We start from the raw sequence: 21,210 nt of genomic DNA, 5'->3' as shown, positions 1-21,210 counted from the left end.
AGTGATCAACTGGGTATATAAGGGATAAAACCATATTTCAGGTATCATGGTCCGAAGCTGCATAGGGCTTTGTACACCCAAACTAGAACCTTGAAGTTGACCCAGTAGCTAATGGGCAGCCAGTGCAATTCTTTCAGCAGCAGGTTAACATTTCTGCGATATCCTGCCCCACTAAGCATTGCGCCGCCACATTTTGCAACGGCTGCAGCTTCCGAACCAACCTCACATAGTCCCACATAGAGCACTTTACAGTAATCCAACCTGGAGGTTACCAGTGCACAGTGAACAGTGGTCAGGCTCTCCCGTTCCAAAAACACCCACAGCTGTCTTACCAGCTGAGGGTGATAAAAGGCATTCCTAGCTACTGAGGTCACTTGGGCCTCTAGCAACAAAGATGGACCCAGGAGCACCTCCAGACTACAAATCTGCTCTTACAGAGGGAGCATTATCACATCCAAGGCAAGCAATTGACCAATTATGTAACCTGAAACCATGCAAGAGATCTCCCCTGCAGGTCTGGAACAAATTACAAGACTACATTATACAGCCACAAGAGTGGCTGTATACTATAGCCAGTATGGATTTTTTGCATTCCGCAATTTTAAATTGAAAATATTTCCCATGCCATTCTGATGTTTCCCATAAGCTCATTTCAAAACAAAACCTTACAAAACTTATAGTCCTGAACTCAGAAACACTTATTTAACAACCCTCTAAATTTTCATGGTGACACACAAAACAGTCAGAGAGAATCAAGAGTTCGACATGTAAAAAGAGAGAGAAGACCAGACAGCTTTTGGATTTTTTTCTGTCAGAGATCTCATAATCTGTTGAAATTCATTAAAAATCAGCCATGTTCACAGAGTACCTGTAATCCTATTACTGACCTTGCCCCATACTCTGACCTTCATCTTCTGCAGTTTAAAAGTTTAAAAAATGCCTGGCTGACTTTTTATTAATTTAAGAATTTTGGCTTGAACCCAATTATAACATTGGGCATGCTCAGTAAGAACCAACTGTCAGAGTTCTAAAAGCCAGACTCACAGCTGCTGGGCTTGCCTAATCAGGGGCCACACCCACACCAGACTTTGATTTCGTGTGACAGTCATGCTTCCCACAGAGAATCCTGGGAAGTGTAGTCCGTGAAGGGTACTGAGGGGAGACTGCTATTCTCCTGACAAAGCTCCAGGGGCCAGTGTGGTTTAACAGTCAGCCATTCTGACTGAAGCTCTGTGAGTGGAACAGGGCATCTCCTAGCAACTCTCAGCAGCCTTCACTAACTACACTTCCCAGGATTCTTTGGGAGAAGCCATGACTGAAATAATAGTCTTCCAATCCTCTCCTTCCCCCTCCCCCTCCTCCATGGTCACTTTTACCTATCATAGCCATTATTGCACAGGAGTACATCCCACTTAAATCAATAAGCATACAAATAATCAGACCTGCCTTTTCCCTCCTTCCCCTCTCCTCCCTTCTTTTTCTCTTCCCCTCTTCCTTCCTCCTCCTCCCCTACTCACTCCAGGCTTCCTTCCCCATGATCAGTTTTACCTATCTTAAGCATGACTGCACGGGAGTTAATGCCACTGAACTCAATAAACATGCAAAGGATCAAACCTACCCTCCCCCTCCTGCCTGCTCCCCTCCCCCTCCTCCCCTCTGTGATGTCCCTGTATATAGATATTACTGTAAATATGGTAAGTGCAGGTTTATTAAAGTATATATGGTAAGTGGACTGAGTGAGAGGGGGGAGTACATGGGCTAGAATGCTGGAGAATGCTGTATGATGATTGGCTGAGCGTTTGAGTGGCTGAAGGTATAAATGAGAGGATGACAGTTGAGAGGTCGGTGTGGTTGTTTTGGGTTGTGAAGAGTTGAGGCAGTTGTGGGTTGGATTGCATTAGGCTGGTATTGAGGCAGATTATATATGACTAGAAACATAAAGAGTAACTCAATATATGAAACCATATGCTTGTTAAATATACCTTAAGTAATCTTGTTATTTCCTGGTGTTTATAAATAAATATTTTCTTGGTTTACCAAAAACCTGATCCTTGGCTGGGGCTTTCACAGACCAGAAGGGTGGGCAGGGTATTTACCAAGGTGGAGAAACAGTATCAAATGGTGGCAGCAGTGAAGAGATAGTGTAACATCATCAAGTATTCAGAGCAACCCAGGGCTGTATGCTTTATAGACACAAAGATACAGGGGGGTTGTGGCCTGCAAGTGCACCCAGACACAAAGTAACAATAAGCCAGTAAGGAGACTAAGGCAAAGTCTCAAGGCAATATTGTGAAATAGGGAGTGGCTGGTGGTGCTGCCTAGCAGTGGGATCTTGCGAGATCTGTGCTATAGCCGGTGAGAGAACCATTTTGAGAGCAGGACCCTGAGGTGGGACTGTGACAAGGCGGTAGCCACAGGCGGGAACCTAGCAGGTGGTGGCATGAGGTGGGATCCTGACAGATAGGGGCCTGACAAAGTGGTGAAAGCAGGTGCGATCCTGACACCCTCCCCTCTCCATCCCCTGTGGTCAGTTTCACCTATCCCAGCCTTTCCCAACTAGTGGGCCACCAGGTGTTGTTGGACCACAATTCCCATCTTTCCTGACCATTGGCAATGCTGGCTGAGGCCGATGGAAGTTGTGGTCCAACAACATCTGGTGGCCCACTAGTTGGGAAAGGCTGACCTATCCTAACCATGACTGGGCAACTATAGTGAATGCACCAGGGGAGCAGGAGACCTGACCTCCTCTCTGAGATACTGGAATGACCTACAAATTTGTCAAAATGCAAACACCATTTGGGTTGGTCTTTCACAGTCCAATCCACTTGCTGTGTAGCTTGGAAGAATTTGGTAACATGTGCCTCTCAGCATATGGTGAGTGGTGGCAACAAAATATATATAGGGTGTGGACATTCATTAAATTCAAAAAAATTATTTGTGCATATATAAAGATTATAAGTGTATCAAATGAAGAATGTTTTTTCAAGATATTTTAACGAAAATTTATACCTACATATGTCTGTCAAAATGATGTTCTTTATATTTGATTTGTAGCCCCTGATGAAAGCCTAGTTATAAGGCTGAAACGCGTTGGGTATTTTAAGAAGAATTTTTTTCTCTTTTAAAGAAAATAAACAAATAAATCTATACAGTTTGGAACTTCCCTCCTTGACATTCTGGGGACATCCCCTCTCTTTTTTCGAGTGGTGGCAACACCTGCAGTCAGCCCAAATAACAGAAACAAGACATGTGCTGCGCTGATCTTGTTTTAGCTGGGAGGAAGTAGCTATAGTAAAACAGTTGATATAGTTCAGATAGTCATTTTAAATATGTTTGATTTACTTTGCAATTTTGGTGAAGTTTCCTATAGTAAATCATTCTCTTTTGCTTCTGTTTCTGTGAATATGTGAACTACAGCAACGCTTTGCAACACTAAAAAAAAAAAGCTCCAAAAACAATTGTGGAATAATGGCACTGAGTCTTCTGCAGAATAGTTTCCAATGGACATGAGTATCATAATTTGCATAAGATAAAACAGTGGAAGGTGAAATATATTCTAGCAAAATTTTATGTGTTCTCTATGTTTTTAATTGAACATGCCCACCTTTTATTAAGTGGAGTAGTTTAAGCATAGCAGGCTGAAAACATGTATCTTGGGCAGTCCAAGTTTGTTTTTTCCAACAGTTAGATTCATTGCTTAAGTAGCAACATATTGTAATCCATCTGATTTTATATCAAACTGCAGTTTCAGATTCAACTGTTAACGCACCCAAAATAGAAATAGAACATAACCTCCAATTTGAAACACAAAAGGCTGTCTTTACTATTATATGACACTGATCAATAAAAAGGCTTTGAAATTAATAAAAATAAATGTGACACAGATTTCTCATTAGAGAAATATAATTTTCTAGGTTAGATTCTCTGTAGAAACAGTAGTAACACAGTAGTAGTAGGAAAGAACCAAAGTAAGAAGAACAATGTAATTCACCATATGCTCAGAGGCACATGTTACCAAATTCTTCCAAGCTACACAGCAAGTGGATTGGACTGTGAAAGACCAACCCAAATTGTGCTTTCATTTTGACAGATTTGTAGGGCAGTACGGTATCTCAGAGGGGAAGTCAGGTCTCCTGCTCCCCTGGTGCATTCACTATAGCTGCCCAATTTCCCTGCTTTTTAAAGTTCGATAGAAATATCTGTGAGCTATAGGTACATTCTTAAACGGCAAAGTTTTTTGCCTATTAGTGAATAAGCTTTTGTCTGATATTCTGATGCATTGTTTAACACACCAATATCGAGAAAAGCTTAGCAGAGCTGAGGGTCTTACACTAGCAACAGCCTGGATGAGGGCTAGGTCATCATATTAGCTGTTCAAGTGACTGCACCTACACTGACAATGAGATCTGAATGAAGGCCTCTTTCAGCATGATAAATGTTGTGAGAATAGAGAAGATTTAAGAGTGGGAAATAAGGCATATCTTCCTCAGAAGAGCCACCTTCTCTACTCACTTGCGTCTCTTACTAGAATCTGGGCTTGAATCTGATAATGCAGCAGCCTCTTTGAACAGCTCTCTTTCCCCCCCAGATCATCAGCTGTCCAAGTATAGCTCATGGATTACTCTTAATTGTTTTCATTGCTTACACACCCTCTTTCTTTCTGTACTGGAATTGCTGCAAAGTAGTATCAGCATTCACGATTCTCAGCTGCTAGGGTCTCAAACCACCAGCAGCCACCTCTCTTCTTCCATTCATACATTCATTCATTCATAGAAAGCAGACAGTTGGATCTTTGTAGGATGGGATGACACCAATACTTTGGATAACAGCAGCTGGGAATTTAACTACCGACACAGATGGGAATGCCACAAAACCTTATCAATGTTAATACTGACTCACTGACGCTCCCCAAATATATAAAGTACTGAGGTAGATTTAACATCATATGTAAAAATAATACATACAAAATATTCATGAACATTTACAGCAGAGGAACATTTTTCAGCCTGACAGGTACATTCCCTTGTGAGTAACCGTTCAGGGACCCCCTGCCAGCAGTAGGCAGTGCCAGAGGCAAAAGTAGGCAGTGTGATGGATACAACCCTTACCTTTGTATGGTAGGCTACATTCCAGCCATGGAAAAACCATCTGCACAAACCTAAGCATCCTCCATCCAGGCAAGCAAGAGACACAGTGACAGTTCAGGGAGGCATTCCAGCGCAACAAAAGGACTCAAAAGAGGGTATGGGAGGGATGCGGTCAGGGGAAGGGCATGGCCTAGGGAGAGTTCTGGGGCCAGCCAGAGAGGCCTGGAGAGCTGCAGGCTTGAAGGTCCATAGCCTTGACTTAGTACACTGCATAATAATGGGCAATTATCCTCTTACTTTTTCATGTCTCAATAGGCATCTTTTTGTTTTTGGTGGTGGTGTTTTTTAAACCCTACGAAACAACCACCACTGTGAAATAAATATTAAAGTGTTGCTACTTAATTTCAAAATCACAGATGCACAAAATTGAAGAGGTAGATGGGACAAAGCCTGAGGAAGCAATTGCTTCTGTGAAATTTATTGGAACCCTATTTCCCTGCCACTGCTATTCATTCGGATTACTTGCAAGGTAGTAAGGCTGCTCCTGTCTTAAGGTCATGATATTTTCAATGTTAACATACAGACCACAGAAGTAACTACATAGGCTTCCACCAGATTGTGTATATTGGCTATTTTTTACAGTTGTGCATGGACATGTAAACATTGAAATCATGCCAGAGACAGGGCACACTCTGCATCCCAGAGCACCATAGACAATGGTCCAATGCATGGGCCATTCCAAGCTAGGCCTGGGAGCAGGCCCAGATCAGAGACCTGACACACCCGGGGGAGATTCTGTGAGGAGTTTCACTCTCTGTCAGTGAGCTTTGTGTAACTTTTATTTTAACAAGGCTGCCTTCTGTTCTCACTCTTAACCCCTTTGACGACTAAGGACTTTTGCTGTCTTACCAGAGGCCTCCCAGAACAGAAGATTTTGTAATCCCAGACCTGGAAGCATCCATGTGGCAAACCAGTTCTCCTTGATAGTTCTGCATACTCAGCTGTATCATAGAGCAATACTTGGAAATTCCCAAAATCAAGACTTTTCATGACAGCTATGGAGGTTCCCTGAGGTGTCTTGTCACTGCCATGAAAAGAGCTTCCACATTTTGTAAGCAATCTAAGTTACAGCTGGGTGTGGGAATCACAACATGGAACTGACTCATCCCATGTTTGCCATCCCTAACACCTGCTTTGCACATTATCCTTAGATGTACATAATGCTAGGCACCCAATTGGTTCGTATCTGCACAGGCAGCTTATTTGTAGCTTGGATAAAGTAATGTTTAAATGGTGAAAGTTAGGAAAATACCTTGCAGGGGTGTGTGTATATTCCTAAGGGTAGTATTTCACTTCAGCAGAAAACAGCAGAGATATACTTACATGGTTTGTGTCCTGGCATCAACCATGTTGATGGATAATACAATGAATTTGGTCCTCTAGCCCTGGCCAGTAGTTGCTACCTGCACAATATGGCCTAGTTCACATGACATTCTAAACCAAACCTTGGCTTACCAGCCGTCCAAGCCTCTCTATCTGGTTCTTGAGACTTTCTCCAAGCCATCCTGCTTCACACCATCCTTGAGTGTTTTTGCCTGACTGGAACGTGTCCCTGAACTCTGATAATGCCTCGTGCTTGACTGGATGAAGGACAGAGAGGTGTGTTTGAATGTGTGTAGAAACTAGCCTACTGTACAAAGACTAGCCTACAACAGGCATTGCTTTGCCCACTTTTGCCTCTGGCCCCAGCCACCACTGTTATGTGGCCCCTGGAAAGTTTTCCATAAGGAAATATGGCCCTCAGGATGAAAAAAGATTTCTCACCCCTGGCTTAGCTAGATTGCACATATTTCTGGGCTCCTGAAAAGGAGCTCACAGCCATTTTTGCTCCTGCCTGGGTTTTTTTGCTGTCACATGGTGACTAAGGTTTGGCTTAGTGTGCCATGTGACGCCCTTCCCTGGCTCTCCCTGTCAGGTTCCTACCTGCGCGTGGCTACTGCCTGTCACTAGGCACCACCAGGGACTCCACCAGTCCAGACTGTCCTTTTTTATTGTTTCTCTCCCCCCTTTAACACAGATCTCAACAGATCCCCCTGCTAGGCAACCACCAGTCACGTCCTAATACTAGTATTCCCAGAGACTCTGAATACTGGTATTGTTATTCTCTTCACCGCTGCCACCATTTGTTACAGTTCCCCTTCAGCCTTGGTCATTACCTTACCCTCCCTTCTGGTCTGTGAAACCCCAGCCAAGGATCAGGCCTTTGGTAAACCAAATTAAGTATTTATTAAAGATAACAAAGCTAACAAGATTAACAAGATTTCTTCTTAAGGCACATAAGCATATGGTTTACTCAATACTAATCCGAACTCCACCCCCCTCCTTCTTCACTCTCTCCTGGCAAACAACTCTCTCAAACCCCACCAAGCAACCCACTCTTTCTCTTCTCCCCCCAGATTCCACTCTCACTCTTCCTTTTATACATTCAGCCATTTTAAACACTCAGCCAATCATCTAGCATTCTACTGCCCATTCACTCCCCCTCCTCTTTCACTCCACTTACCCTGTATCTTCTAAACAACCAACACTTACCATATATACATTAATATAGGAACATCACATGCCACTCATGTCATCCAAACTGGAACTCATGGTTAAGCTCTTTCCTTACTAACCATAAATTGTAACCAAAAGCAAACCTTGGTTACAGTCTGTGGTTAGTGAGGAGAGAGCTATATACCAGTTTGGATGACACACTAAGCCAAACCGTCGCTTAGCTCAGTTTGATGTGGCACAGCATGGCAGTAGAAAGAACTGAGGAGAAGTAAAGCAGCTTCAATTTCCTCTCTAGGAACCTGCATGTTCATGCACTCCCACTAAACCAAGATTTGGCTTAGCGTGTTGTGTGATCCAGGTCTATGATTGGTCACTGGTTGGCAGGGGTAACAAAAGTATGGTCAAGCTGAACTTACTTCTTAAAAATCTATTCCAGACAACTGAGGCGAAGAAAAAATAAAGATTCCCACCCCACCCCTTTAATGCTGCAAGGACTGGCTGCACAATGCTCATAGAACAGAAGCTAATCTATTATTGATCAAGAAATAATTAGTGTTTTAAGGGACTCCTGGAGAAAAACCAGAAAGATGGAAGGCAAAAAGGAACACGACCACAAGACCACGTAAGAAGCCCCGGGAAACTTCAAGGGCTAACGCTTGGCATTTCCATTGCTTGCGTCATCACACTAAGCTGTAATATGTAGGCTTCTCTGAATAGCAACAGCCAGTGGAAATATTTCAAGAACTGGACTCAGGGAATTCCCATATGGATTGGTGCTAAGCATAACATGTCCACAGAAAACCTAAACCAATCTGCTCACAATTAACAATGTTCATACACAGAGCCTTCATTTTTATTTTACTTTCCCCTAAAAAAACCGCCACAATTGCTCATCAAATGTAACATTTTGAGCTCTTTCATCTTCATTGATGGCAAGGGAAGTGCCCTGGATGTTATGGTCTTGTGCATTATCCTATAGCAGGATACCTCTGTCTCTAATACAAGGATGTTGTATTTTTTTTTAAAAAAACCCAACACAATAGCATTATAACATTAATTTAACAACTTTCCCATTTGAAATTTGAAATCAGGAAAAACTATGTGTTTGTGGATATTCCTTCTTCGGGAGAAGATGAGCACTCACTGGGGTTCAGAATATTTTGAAGTAAAAGAAGAAGAGAACGGCAGCAATGTGACATCTAAGGGTTCCATTTTTTTTCTTTAATGAAAAAACCTCCCCAAGACAAACTGAATTCTATAGAGGGGGGGGTGTTTGCGTGGGGGAGGTAAGAGAAAAGAGTGAAAAGGCTCCAGAATTACACCTGTTTGTAAACAGTCCCTTTGTTCACTAGGGGAGGATTATCTCTAAATGGATTTAGGTTCCACACACAAGATTTTAAAGCTTCTAATGAATCACCATTCATTGGAGACGTTTACTGTGACTCCAAATTAGTAGAGGAGATTTTCCTATAAGTTGATTGCAGTGAGTGGAGAAGACTGCCCTTTTTCCAAATCAACCTTTTTAATCCATTCATCAGCTGTGACTTAATTAACAAGGATGGTGAGACAAGGAGGAAAGAAAAAAACTGAAAATCAATCCCCCGCCCCTTTTACTTGAAAGCTAACTGCTATTTCTCCCCTTTCCTAATAATCTGAAATGCTTGTATGTGTTTCACACATTTGCTTCCATTGTAACCAAAGGCTAAATTCCTCCCTGACTGTGACACAGAAGTAAACCCATATGATCTGACATTTGTAGGATTTGAGGCTGAGCGCAAACTGCACTCTCCTCCATCGCCAACCTTAATGCAAACTGACAACAGTAGAGGCCTGAGGTCATGTGACTTTAATCACCACAGCCCTCAGCCAGCAGAACCACATAATTTATTTCAGGGCTTTCTTTTCGATGAGCAGAGAAAAACTTCTCTTAAGAGCAGAGGAGATTTCTGCTCATCTTCTCAGGCAGCTTCATAGAAAGGTGCGGCCTCATAAAGGTACAGGGAGCTCCAGAGAGGACTATCAGTGAAGTTTTGCAGCATCCTGCATTACCACAACAATCTCCTCACCTTCTGTAAACTGGTTAGATTCATGTACCCCCTTTTCTGCTTCCTCCTCCACTCTTCAAACAAATGGGAAAACTTTCACTCTGCAGACTATGCCTCATAATTTGTGTTACTCTCTGGAGCGGCAAAGTCCTTAGTTTTAATTGTACTTTTCGGGCAACAACCTCCAAGCCATTAGCTAATATGTCAACCAGGTAACCGTTCCACAGAGAAACATGATTAGCATGGACAGGAAAATATTGATTTCCTCCCCCTCCCCCGCCTTTCCTTTTAAAAGGTGATGGGGGGAGGAATCCATACCTGCAGCATAGCACTGCTAAACCCATGCAAAAAACAGCAACAAAGGATGCCCTATACAGCAGGAAAAAACGACTCACATATGAAATGCTCAGGCAGCTAAACATAGCCACTGGAAACTATGATGGCACCTTTATTGTATAAAAGGGGGTTTGTCTCTGCGGCTGCCATTAGGAAACAAGCATCAGGATCCTCTCCTGATTAATCATATAGTGAGTGCATTATAAGGCTTAAACTAGTGTACTCCACTGATAGGGAATGCTATCTGAAAAGGAAGTGGAGCCTCTATACACGGTGGCTCAATAAGGAAACAACAGATTTTAGTGGGTAAGTTAAATGCCTGTGGCACTCTGTTCATCAGAAGTAGAAATGTGCAAGACGCTCAGCTGAATTCCATCCAAGCACACCCACCCTCCATCCCTCTCACTCTCCCAGCCTCCTCGCCAACTGCTTTCTGCACTGCATTCTTTGACTCTCACCATTCAATAAAAGCCATGCAAAGCAATTAGTGCAGCAACAGAATGAGATCCAGCAATTTACAATCAGAAGGGCCAGGGTGGAGTTAGAGAGGAAGGGGAAAGAATCAAGCCCCACGTACCAAGGCTTCCCACCATATTTTTATTTCTATTTCCAGAAACTCCCACCCATGCCTCAGACAAAAATAATCAAACAGGTATAGTAGCTGAAAAGTACTTACCGACTTTGGACTCTTCTTTGGGGCTGGCAGTCCTGAAAAAATGGCAACAATGGGGAAAAAATCATTAGCAGCATATAAATTTTTACCTTCCTCAAGGAAAAAAATCCTTAGGTGTATCACCCAAACGTAGCCATCTGCAGAGTTATGTCTGATTTTGCTCTAGCATCGGAGTTGCCAGTCTGTTCATATCGAATCAAAGCACAGCGTTTTTTTTGGGGGGGGGGTGAGTCAGAGAAGGGAGGGGAAAGAGAAGGAGCATGGAGAAGGGAGGAGATCTATCTGCATTAGCTATGCTGACTAGTGCTGCAGCAGCCTGGAGGCTGGAGAGAGAAATTCACAGACCTCAGCGGCCTGGGAAATTGAACACTTGGATAGAATCTCAAATGCTCCCCTAGATTAAGAGAGACTTAGCTTACAATTAAGCCAAGGATATTACCTTTCAACACGACCAGTGTGTCAAATTTATTAGACCAATCAGAGTAGTGGAGACAGACAGACAATCGGTTTCTAGCCACTTTTTGAAATGCAAGCTTCCCCCCCCCACACTTTTCCCACAACTGGCTCAAGGAAAGGAAAGCAAAAACAAGAGAACAAAGGAGGGAAAGGTTTATTTTGTAACCAGAATCCGTTCTAAATACAGATGCTCCTGGCAAGTTTGCTTCCAAGCCCAGTCCGCATTATTACATGCAGAGATCATCAACTAGTTATGCTCATATAGAGTGCAGCAGATTCACAATGAATGCAATGTATTTCACGATAGAGAGAGGTGAACGGATGGCTAGGAAGCAGAGGGAGGAAGAGTGCTTTTTTCAGGCATTAATGGTGATGAAAATGCAAATGAGAAAGCATTTAATGCTGCAAGGGACAGCTTAGAGATTTTACATTTTGGAGACAGACCCTGAAATCTGCCGCATATCATTGTTTCTCTGAGAGTGGGAAAACTGCATAAAGGGATTCTCCCGGCCATCACTTTTGGTAGCCCGAAGTCCCATTGGAAATGGTGTTCATGTTAATGGGAACTGATTCTTGATAAAGGAAGACAGTGTCCCTAAGCAGATGGGGGAAGGTAAGAAACAGATTACTTCAGAAATCGGAGAAACAGGAACTGTGGAGCAAACTTCTGTGGTCAGAAGTTATGTCTCAACTGTTAACTACAAAGCAACTCAACAGTGTGAAATCTGCTCTCATTTATTTTTAAGCACTTACATAACATTATGTTCTCTTTTATTTTTATTATCCCTTTAATGCATTAATGTGAGAGATATCTTCCTGACGAAATAGTTCACAGAAACATGTTGTGTGAATGAGAAAATAGTAAGTGTGCATGAAGAATGACTTCTAGTGATGTGCAACTTGATATCAGATATCCACAATTAATTCAGATTGACTTATTGCTATCCACGGTATCCTCCTGGATCTCCTGGAGGGAATGGGAATTGGGGGCACTGTTTTACAGTGGTTCCGTTCTTATCTCTCTGACAGGCACCAGAGGGTGGCATTGGGAGAGGAGGTTTCAGACCCTTGGCCTCTCAATTGTGGTGTGCCACAGGGTTCTATCCTCTCTCCCATGCTGTTTAACATCTATGTAAAGCCGCTGGGAGCTATCATGAGGAGATTTGGGTTGCAGTGTCACCAATATGCGGATGACACTCAGCTCTATCTCTCATTTAAGTTCTCACCGGAGTTGGCTGTGGAGACTATTTCCAAGTGCCTGGAGTCTGTAAGTGAATGGATGGGAGGAAACAGGCTGAAACTGAACCCTGACAAGACTGAGGTACTGCTTGTGGGAGATAAGAGAAGGATAGGAGATATTGACCTGACGCTGAACGGGGTTAGATTGCCCCTGAAGGACCAGGTTCGCAGCCTCGGGGTCATTCTTGACTCCCAGCTGTCCATGGAGGCTCAGGTGTCAGCGGTGAGCCGGGCAGCTTGGTATCAATTACGTCTGATACAGAGGCTGCGACCCTACCTTCCGGTCCATCTGCTCCCACGGGTGGTGCATGCCCTGGTCTCCTCTCGCTTAGACTACTGTAATGCGCTCTACGTGGGGCTACCCTTGAAGACGGTCCAGAAATTACAACTGGTACAGAATGCGGCGGCACGGTTGATTAAAAACAGCCGCTGCCGGGATCATATCACCCCAGTGCTGGAAGATCTGCACTGGCTACCAGTTGTGTACCGAGCCCAATTCAAGGTGTTGGTGTTAACCTTTAAAGCCCTATACGGTGTAGGTCCAGTTTATCTAAAGGAGCGCCTCCAGCATCACCAAATATGCCGCCTGATGAGATCTGCCTCACAAGACCTTCTCTCGGTCCCACCAGTTAAGACAGCTAGGCTGGTGCGGACCAGAGAGAGGGCATTCTCAGTTGTGGCCCCCACCCTCTGGAACTCTCTGCTATACGACCTTCACCATGCCCCCTCCCTGGTAGGTTTCCGCCAAGGATTGAAAACTTGGTTGTTTCAGCGGGCATACAAGTCTCCTAGATAATTTTAGTTTACAGTGTATAGATGTAGGTTGGTGGATTATAATTGTTTTATATGTTAAAACTGTATTATATGTTGTATTTTTAATTATGTACGCCGCCTAGAGTGGCCGTTCATTCGGCCAGATAGGCGGCCTAAAAATAAAATTTTATTATTTATTATTATTATTATCTGATGTATCTCCAGGTTCGTTATGGCTTAGTCAGGTGGTGCTTCTGTACAGCAGTGACTGTTAAATTGTGGTCCATAATATCTGAATACTATGCAAGAGCCAGCCATGAGAAATGCTGTTAAAATGCCTTTTACACCCTGATGCAGCTGCACTAGAAACATTGTTATAACACCGCACATGCTCTATGTCACTGATGTTAGCCAGTGACTGAGATATTTGTCTACACTTTAGGCACACGAAAAAGCAGTAGAGTTGTGAAGGCCTGGAAAAGAACCAGGAAATTTTCTTTCTTTTCATTTTTGTTTTGGAAAAAAAATAGAAAAAATGTGGACCCCCCCCCATTTCTCCCCCCACCCCTGGCCTTTACATCTCTGTCCAGCATGCATTTCAAAGTAGTGTTTGGGTTTCTGTTTGGTTTTATGGTGGTTTTATTTTTTAATTCTGTATGATTTTATTATTTTATGTACACTGTTGTTGTTATGTGTCTTCAAGTCAATTACGACTTATGGCAACCCTATGAATCAGCAACCTCCAATAGCATCTGTAATAAACAGATCATGTCTTCTCATGTGTCCAAAGTATGATAACCTCAGTTTCATCATTTTAGCTTCTAGCAATTTGTTGTTATGTGCCTTCAAGTCGATTACTACTTATGGCGACCCTATGAATCTGTGACCTCCAAGAGCATCTGTCAAGAACTGTTCAGATCTTGTAAGTTCAGGTCTGTGGCTTCCTTTATGGAATCAATCCATCTCTTTTTTTATCATTAATTTTTATTCAAATTTTCAAAAACAAAACAAAACAAAACAAAAATAATTAAACAATAAAATAAAATGTTGACTTCCGATTTGTCGCAGATCAGTTATAGGTCTACAATATATAACAAACCTGTCTCTTAGATTATATTACAAAATCACTTTCCTCCAGTAGTTATCTTAATTAATCATCAAATCTCATAAACATTACTTTATTCTTTCCACAAAAAGTCAAAGAGAGGTTTCAATTCCTTGAGAAATATATCTATCAATTTTTCTCCAAATAAACATGTCGATTAATCCATCTCATCAAATCTGTTAGGTCCAATAATTTCAATAGCCATTCTTCCATTATCAATGTTAATTCCATCCTCCATCTTCAATAATCCTGTTAAGTCCAGTAATTTCAGTAGCCATTCTTCCATTATCAATATCCCATAATAATCTTGCTGTCATAGCCATAGTCATATAATAAGAGTCTGATGGGAATTTCCTTTATCACAAATATTTCCTTGCCATCAATTCTGAATGTGTTGCTGAAATATTGTTGTAAAGTCATATCTCTGTTCTTCTTTTTTACGAAATGCACTGGCACATCTCTTGAGAGTTTTTCCATTGTCACATATCTGTAATTAATTCCATAGATTTTTTCTATGTCAAGCCCCATCACATCATTCCAGTCCAGAAATTTATCCAAGACATTGATAGCTTTATCTCTAATATCTTCATTAATTTCTTCAGAGACAACATTGAATTCCAAACAATAAATTTTATCTCTAATATCCATAAACTCCAAGTCTTTTTCCAGTTCCACATTTGTTCCAATCTCCAGGGCTTGCATCTTCCCTTTAATTTTTCTTTTTTCATCTTCTAATGCTTGTCCAGTTGTATCTCTGATCTCATCAACCTCCTCTCTCACAAGATCCCCTATTTCTTTAAGCTCCTGCTTCATTTTGCCAAATTCAGTTTTCATCTCCTGTCTACCCTGTCTCAGGGTTTGTTTCATTATCTCAATCTCATCCATTATTTTCTGAAGCATAGTTACTTCCAGGATCTCAGCCACTTTCTTGATTGCCATTCTTAAAACCACGAAGAAAAAAAAACCACTTCTTATTCCAGCAACAATTGGATTAATATTCCAAGCCTGATGACATCACAGTGTAGACAGCACAGCCTGCCTTATCTCTTATATGTTCAGGAATGCAAAACAAATTTAGTTCACAGCATCGAAATAGTTAGTGGCATCGTGAACAAGCAGATTCGTCAAAATGAAATAGACCAAAAAAAATAGTCCCGGACATATAATACTCCAAAAGTTCATAAATCAGATTTATTTATTTATTTTCTCCTCGGAATAGAAATCCTTCATCCGTTTGTATCTTTAAAATGCACAAATTCCAGGCCAGCTTTTTGCAATAATAACAAAGATAAGCTTTTTCAATTTCTTTCCTCTTTAATTTCGTGAATGAAAGAGAAGAGTTATAACTCACCCAGCGATTCTTTATAGCTGATTCATTGACAAATCTCTTTTTGCTGCAACAATTTAAACCAGATGATAAAAACAGAAAGAAGGATGCTTGCCTGTTAAAATCCGTTTTCCTTTGAAGAAAAGATAAACGTGTCGCTTAATCAGTTAGAGCTTGTTTGGAAGTCCGTCCAGCACTGCTGGCTGAACCTTCTCTCATAAACTAATGAAATCCAGTCCTCCCAACAAACACAGGCTTTTGTGGTTAATCTCTACGTTTCTCCCTGCCCGGGAGAAAGTCTTTACCAGTAAAAAAAAAACGTTCTGACTGATTTTAAAACTGAAAAAGCTTCCTCTGAGACGAGAGCTCGTCTCAAAGGCAGGCACAGGCAAAGTCACGCTTCCCGGAAGTCAGGAATCAATCCATCTCTTGTTTGGTCTTCGTCTTTTTCTACTCCCTTCTGTTTTTCCCAGCATTATTATCTTTTCTAGTGAATCATGTCTTCTCAATATGTGTCCATACATATGATAACCTCAGTTTCATCATTTTAGCTTCTAGTGATAGTTCTGGTTTAATCTGTTCTAACACCCAATTATTTCTCTTTTTTGCAGTCCATGGTATCTGTAAAGCCTCTTCCAACACCACATTTCAAATTAGTTGATTTTTCTCTTATCCGCTTTTTTCACTGTCCAACTTTGATCCTGAATTTAGTGTTCAATGACGCATCATTGCATTTGAGGACCTTTTCTAGTTCTCTCTGTATTATTTTATGTACACTATTATTTTATGTACCTAGAAATGTAAATGAGTAAGTGGTAAATAAATACCTTAAAGAAATAAAACAAATACACGTGGGCTGCCCTAAATAATAATGCCCCCCTGACACAACTCCCATTGACATGCTGCACCTTTAAACTTAGCACTGTCTAACAGCACTCAACAAATGCCTCCTCTTTCACCATCCAGCCAATTCATTCATTCTTTTGACTGGTGTACATGCTATAGCTGCATTTATTTGCAGGAGTCAAGTTTTACTTAGGGCTTATCCACATGGGAGCATAAGTTGGTGATAAATACACTGTTTTTATCTCTGTTTTCTATTCGCACTGTCCACAGTAAGGGCTCAATGCCATCTGCAAACATGATGTTTTCTAGTCACACTTGGAGGGAAGCATCAATCAAGCAGTTTCCTAAAGACCGTGTCCTCTAATTTAACATTTCCACTCCCTCTGGTGACCTGGTAACCGAGCATGCTCAATTTGTTCTACCAGGAAGTTTCATTTTAAAAAAACAACAACTTGGAACTGTGATTATTTGTACTTTCACTGGTACAATATAGCTGAAATACAAATCTTTGTTTGAGCAGTGTTATGTTTTTGCACACAAGTTAGAGGGGAAAAGAAAATAAAGGCACCATTTGCAGCAACATCAAAAAGGTTTGCAGAACAGGAGAGAGTAGTGAAAGTTTCTCTTCAGCCCACAGGAAATGAAATGAATGAAGGGAGGAGGAGGGAGTGGGCATGGAGAGGAAAATGATTGACACACCCACCTAAAAGCATCGGAGCAAAGAGTCTGCAAGCCCTAGAGATAGGAAGTGAACTCATTTTTTCCTTCCCTTTATGGATTATCAGAGGATTAGGTTAGTACGGATTTACAGGGGGGAAACTGTGTGACAGATTCTGTTTGCCAGTAATGTCATGTGAACCACACGAATTAAAAGGGGATGCAAGTAGTACTAGACACACAATAAACTCCTGTGCAGATAAGCCCTCAGGAAGCCTGCCAAGGTTCCTTCCATGTGGTAGACATCTGTAAGGAAATAAAATTTGGTAGCCCACAAAAAGAAGCAAACCAGAAGCATTTTCTAAAAGTACAACCAAGACTACAAATTGTTCCAGAACAGAAAAAAAAAACCCAAACACATGCTGTTCTTGGGGTTCTGTCAATTTGGCGAGACATTCTCTTGTTTGCTGCAATAGCAACAAAACACGCATCCCTCATAGCTCTGGTGGATTGCATCAAAGTGAAAACATAGAAATAGTTCAGTTTAAATATATAAAGTGAGTGGTTCAATTTTGCTGATGAGTGATTGAATAACTACAAAATATACCATGGGAGCTTCTATACACTCCACAGAGCAGCTTCAGCTGATGAAAGCTGCAAATAACAATGCCAATTATAGTGAGCATTTACATAGTGAAATAAAGTATTTAAAGCAGCTCACATTCACTATTGCCATAGTCTTATAAAAGTGCCCTTAAGATGGGCCAGTGTTGTATACATATTGTAGATGAAATGATCGAGGCCCATACAGAATGGGTTACCTAAAATCACCTGCAAAGTGGAGGTAAAACCTGAACCAAATACATCCAAGTCCTGTGTTATACTCTGAGCCATTCCACTCTATCAGGTCCACATAAATCCCCCTCCCACAAATAATTCATGATCCTTTTGCCTAACACTCAGTACAAGGTGTCTGGAGCTGATGGGAAGCTGATGGGGAGCCTCTCTCATTATTACCTCCAAGTCAGGGATGATCTCAGTCCCCCCCCCCCAAATTCTCAGTTTGATGTTAAGAGAAAATTCTAGTTTTAAGAAAACTGTTTGGTTTAAGAAAAGAGTTAAGAGGAGGAATTCAAATATTTAGTTATACAAAAATCCTTTTGGGGAAGGGGGCACAAAAAACCATGGTGTAATAATGAATCCCTCTACAGGTAGCAAAATAAAATGAAGTACAGATTTGGGCATGGCATATTGTTTACACACCCACAACACCCCCTCCAAGTTTAATTTATGTTACAAAGATATAAGTAAACATTTTAAGAAACAACAACCAATCACTACAAAACACTACTGAAGTGTCCTGTAGATCTTAATCATGGCAACAAACAGATCATATCCTACATGACAAGTTTCCATCACTAAGTACTTAGTATGTAAAGTTATGGATGTAGGCCAGGTTCATCTTCTTACTTATGCTGGAATCCTACACCACCTTACCTGGGAATAAGTTCCACTAAACTCAGGTAGGCTTCCTAGTACATGTGTATGGGATCACACTGTTGGTCACTGAGATCTGTTTGAGTGGTCTGAGCCCTATCAGTGTCTAGGATCTCAGCTCTTTCAGGTCCCCTCACAACACTCCTGGGCTCCTTTTATATCCTCAGAAGAAGGGTGGGATATAACTTGAATAATAAAATAAAATAAACACTCCTGTAACACATGCACACCTATAAATCCTTCACACAGAACATTTTACATCTTCTTCACACAAAACACACACGCTAGCACTTCAAAGATATCCCCAGACACACTTCAAAACTTCATACAAACACAGGATTACAACACTACACACACATCCCAGAGTGCATTGTCCCCTCTTTCCCCCGCCCATTGGACTCAGCTGCATGCTTCCTCAGACTGGTATCAGCCATCTTTATTTTGAGAAGAAGCTCCACTCCACATATGTAGAAGAGCCATTCTGGCACTGACCACATTGCTGGAATATGACTTGTCTTTACTTCATTAATTTAAATGAGATATTAAAAACATCATATTTTTTATGATTACGCAATGGATTCCCATCAAATAAGGAAAGGCATAACCCATAAAATTTCCTTGAAATTTGGAGAGAATCTAAATCAGCAAAAATGAAAAATGAAAGGTATTGCCTAGTGGACAAAAAGAAAAAGAAAAAAAGAAATGGTATCAAAAAGACAATCTTGGGATTTATGGAGAAACATTTGAAAAAAGTTGTATGTCTGCCATTTCTCTAGTTTTGTTTTTAATTTATAGTGCTTACCGCATAGATGCTCTGTGTCAAATATTAGGTGGCTGGGGCAAATCATCTTGAATTTATAATTATTAGAATGTTCAGACTTTACAATGATCGAAAACTGACTAATTTCCTTAACTATACAGTATGACTGTGTTTGTATTATACAGCCACAAGAGTGGCTGTATACTATAGCCAGCATGGATTTTTTGCATTCTACAATGTTAAATTGAAAATCCTCCCCATGCCATTCTGATGCTTCCCATAAGCTCAGTTCAAAACAAAACCTTACAAAACTCAGAAATGCTTGCTTAACAACCCTCTCAATTTTCATGGAGATACACAAAATAGTTTGATAGAAATATCTGTTGGCTATAGGTACGTTCTTAAACTGCAAGGTTTTTTGCCTATTAGTGAATAATGATGATGATGATGATGATGATGATGATGATAAAAGAGTTGGCAACTTTAAATGGGATGTGCTTTCAGGCTATATAGAGTAAGGCTAGACTGGCCAATAGCTCCATTCCTGTTGGTACTACTGCTATATCTTTCCTTGTTAAACATTTCAGCCGTCAGCTGCTGTGGCTGTCAGGTAAGACCAGGGTAAGGGTTTATTTTAGTGGCTTAGAGGCTAAACCTAAGATCAGATTTTCCCACCTAGTCCCTTGCAAAATAATTGGATTATGACTCACATATGCCCTAGCCAGCAAAGCCAATGCTGAGGAAAGATGGGAGATGTAGACCAACAACATCTGGAGGACACCAGGTTGAAGAAGACTGCCTTAAATTGTGATGCATTTTATGAGTTTAGCTTTCTGTTTCCAGGGTCATCGCATGTTGTCATCTACACTGAAACTATGGGACAGTGTGGAACAAAACACAGCTTCTAATGAAACCTGTGTTAATTGACTCATTGACCTATTGCTTGTTTGTAGAACAACCTGAATCTCTAATGGGAGGATCTAGCAAATTAAGTATTAGTTCTACCTCTCTCAGGTTCCTCAACTGCGGTTTCCTGTATGAATAGAATTTGATTATTAGTGAATCTGATTAAAACTGTGACGTATAGTGTAAATTAGAAATGGTTTCTGTATCATGAATAGAAAAATTCTCAGAACACATTTTTAGGGTGTGCACTGGATTTGGATGAATCCCATATTTAAGTGGGGTGCTTCAGAAAGAATTTTGGATTGCCCAGGCAAACCAGGATTTCTATGAGGCAGCAGAAGTCCAGGCAGGGACCCCTGAAATGCTTTATGGAGACTTGGTGATCCAAACTTTAAAAATATGCTGCAGACAAGCATCAGCTGAAAGCTAACATAATATCTCTAAAGGTATCATAACACCAGCAAGGAATGATGGGGGAAGGGAGAACGCCACCAGTATGGAGAGAGGGAAGAGGGAGGGCTATGCTGTGACTGACAGGTCAAGCTTGTAGTCAGAGGGAATTATTTTAACCATAATTTGAATCCCTTTTAGGTCTTCCCCATAAATAATAATTAAAGTTGTCTAGCACAAAAGGCCTTGGTCCAATTTGTCTATAGTTTGGTAGGACTCTTAGGTAGGGTCACCCCTCACATATCTGCAATTTTTAGACCAATGCCAACAAAACACTAGGGGAGGTTAAATTATTCTTTTTTTATACATCCTAAAACAAATGTGTGCCCTTGCAGGAAAGTCACTGCAGCTATCCTTCTGAAATGTGGCAGGATTCATGCCCTCAGAAGAGATAATCTTGCCTGCAAGTTTCATCTCCAACATAAACAAGTTATAAAAAGATAAGAAAAGCCTGCTGGATCAGGCCAATGGCCAATCTAATCCAACATCTTGTTCTTACAGTGGCCAACCAGATTCC

The 21,210-nt window shown here is 41.2% G+C and overlaps 1 protein-coding gene across 21 annotated transcripts in view; it reads right to left on the bottom strand.

Annotated features, from left to right (window-relative positions):
* The window catches only part of MAGI1 (membrane associated guanylate kinase, WW and PDZ domain containing 1), a 732,128-nt gene that overhangs the window by 87,078 nt on the left and 623,840 nt on the right, over window positions 1–21,210 (bottom strand). For all 21 annotated transcript variants that reach the window (XM_061618714.1, XM_061618715.1, XM_061618723.1 and 18 more), the window contains one exon: window positions 10,701–10,732. In XM_061618714.1, the coding sequence (XP_061474698.1) occupies window positions 10,701–10,732 (32 nt within the window). The remainder of the gene's footprint in view (window positions 1–10,700; window positions 10,733–21,210) is intronic.

This window comes from Rhineura floridana, chromosome 3 (genome assembly GCF_030035675.1).
Source record: "Rhineura floridana isolate rRhiFlo1 chromosome 3, rRhiFlo1.hap2, whole genome shotgun sequence".
Taxonomy (NCBI): domain Eukaryota; kingdom Metazoa; phylum Chordata; class Lepidosauria; order Squamata; family Rhineuridae; genus Rhineura; species Rhineura floridana.
Note: the sequence above shows the minus strand (reverse complement) of the source record. Positions and strands in the feature narration are given on the sequence as shown.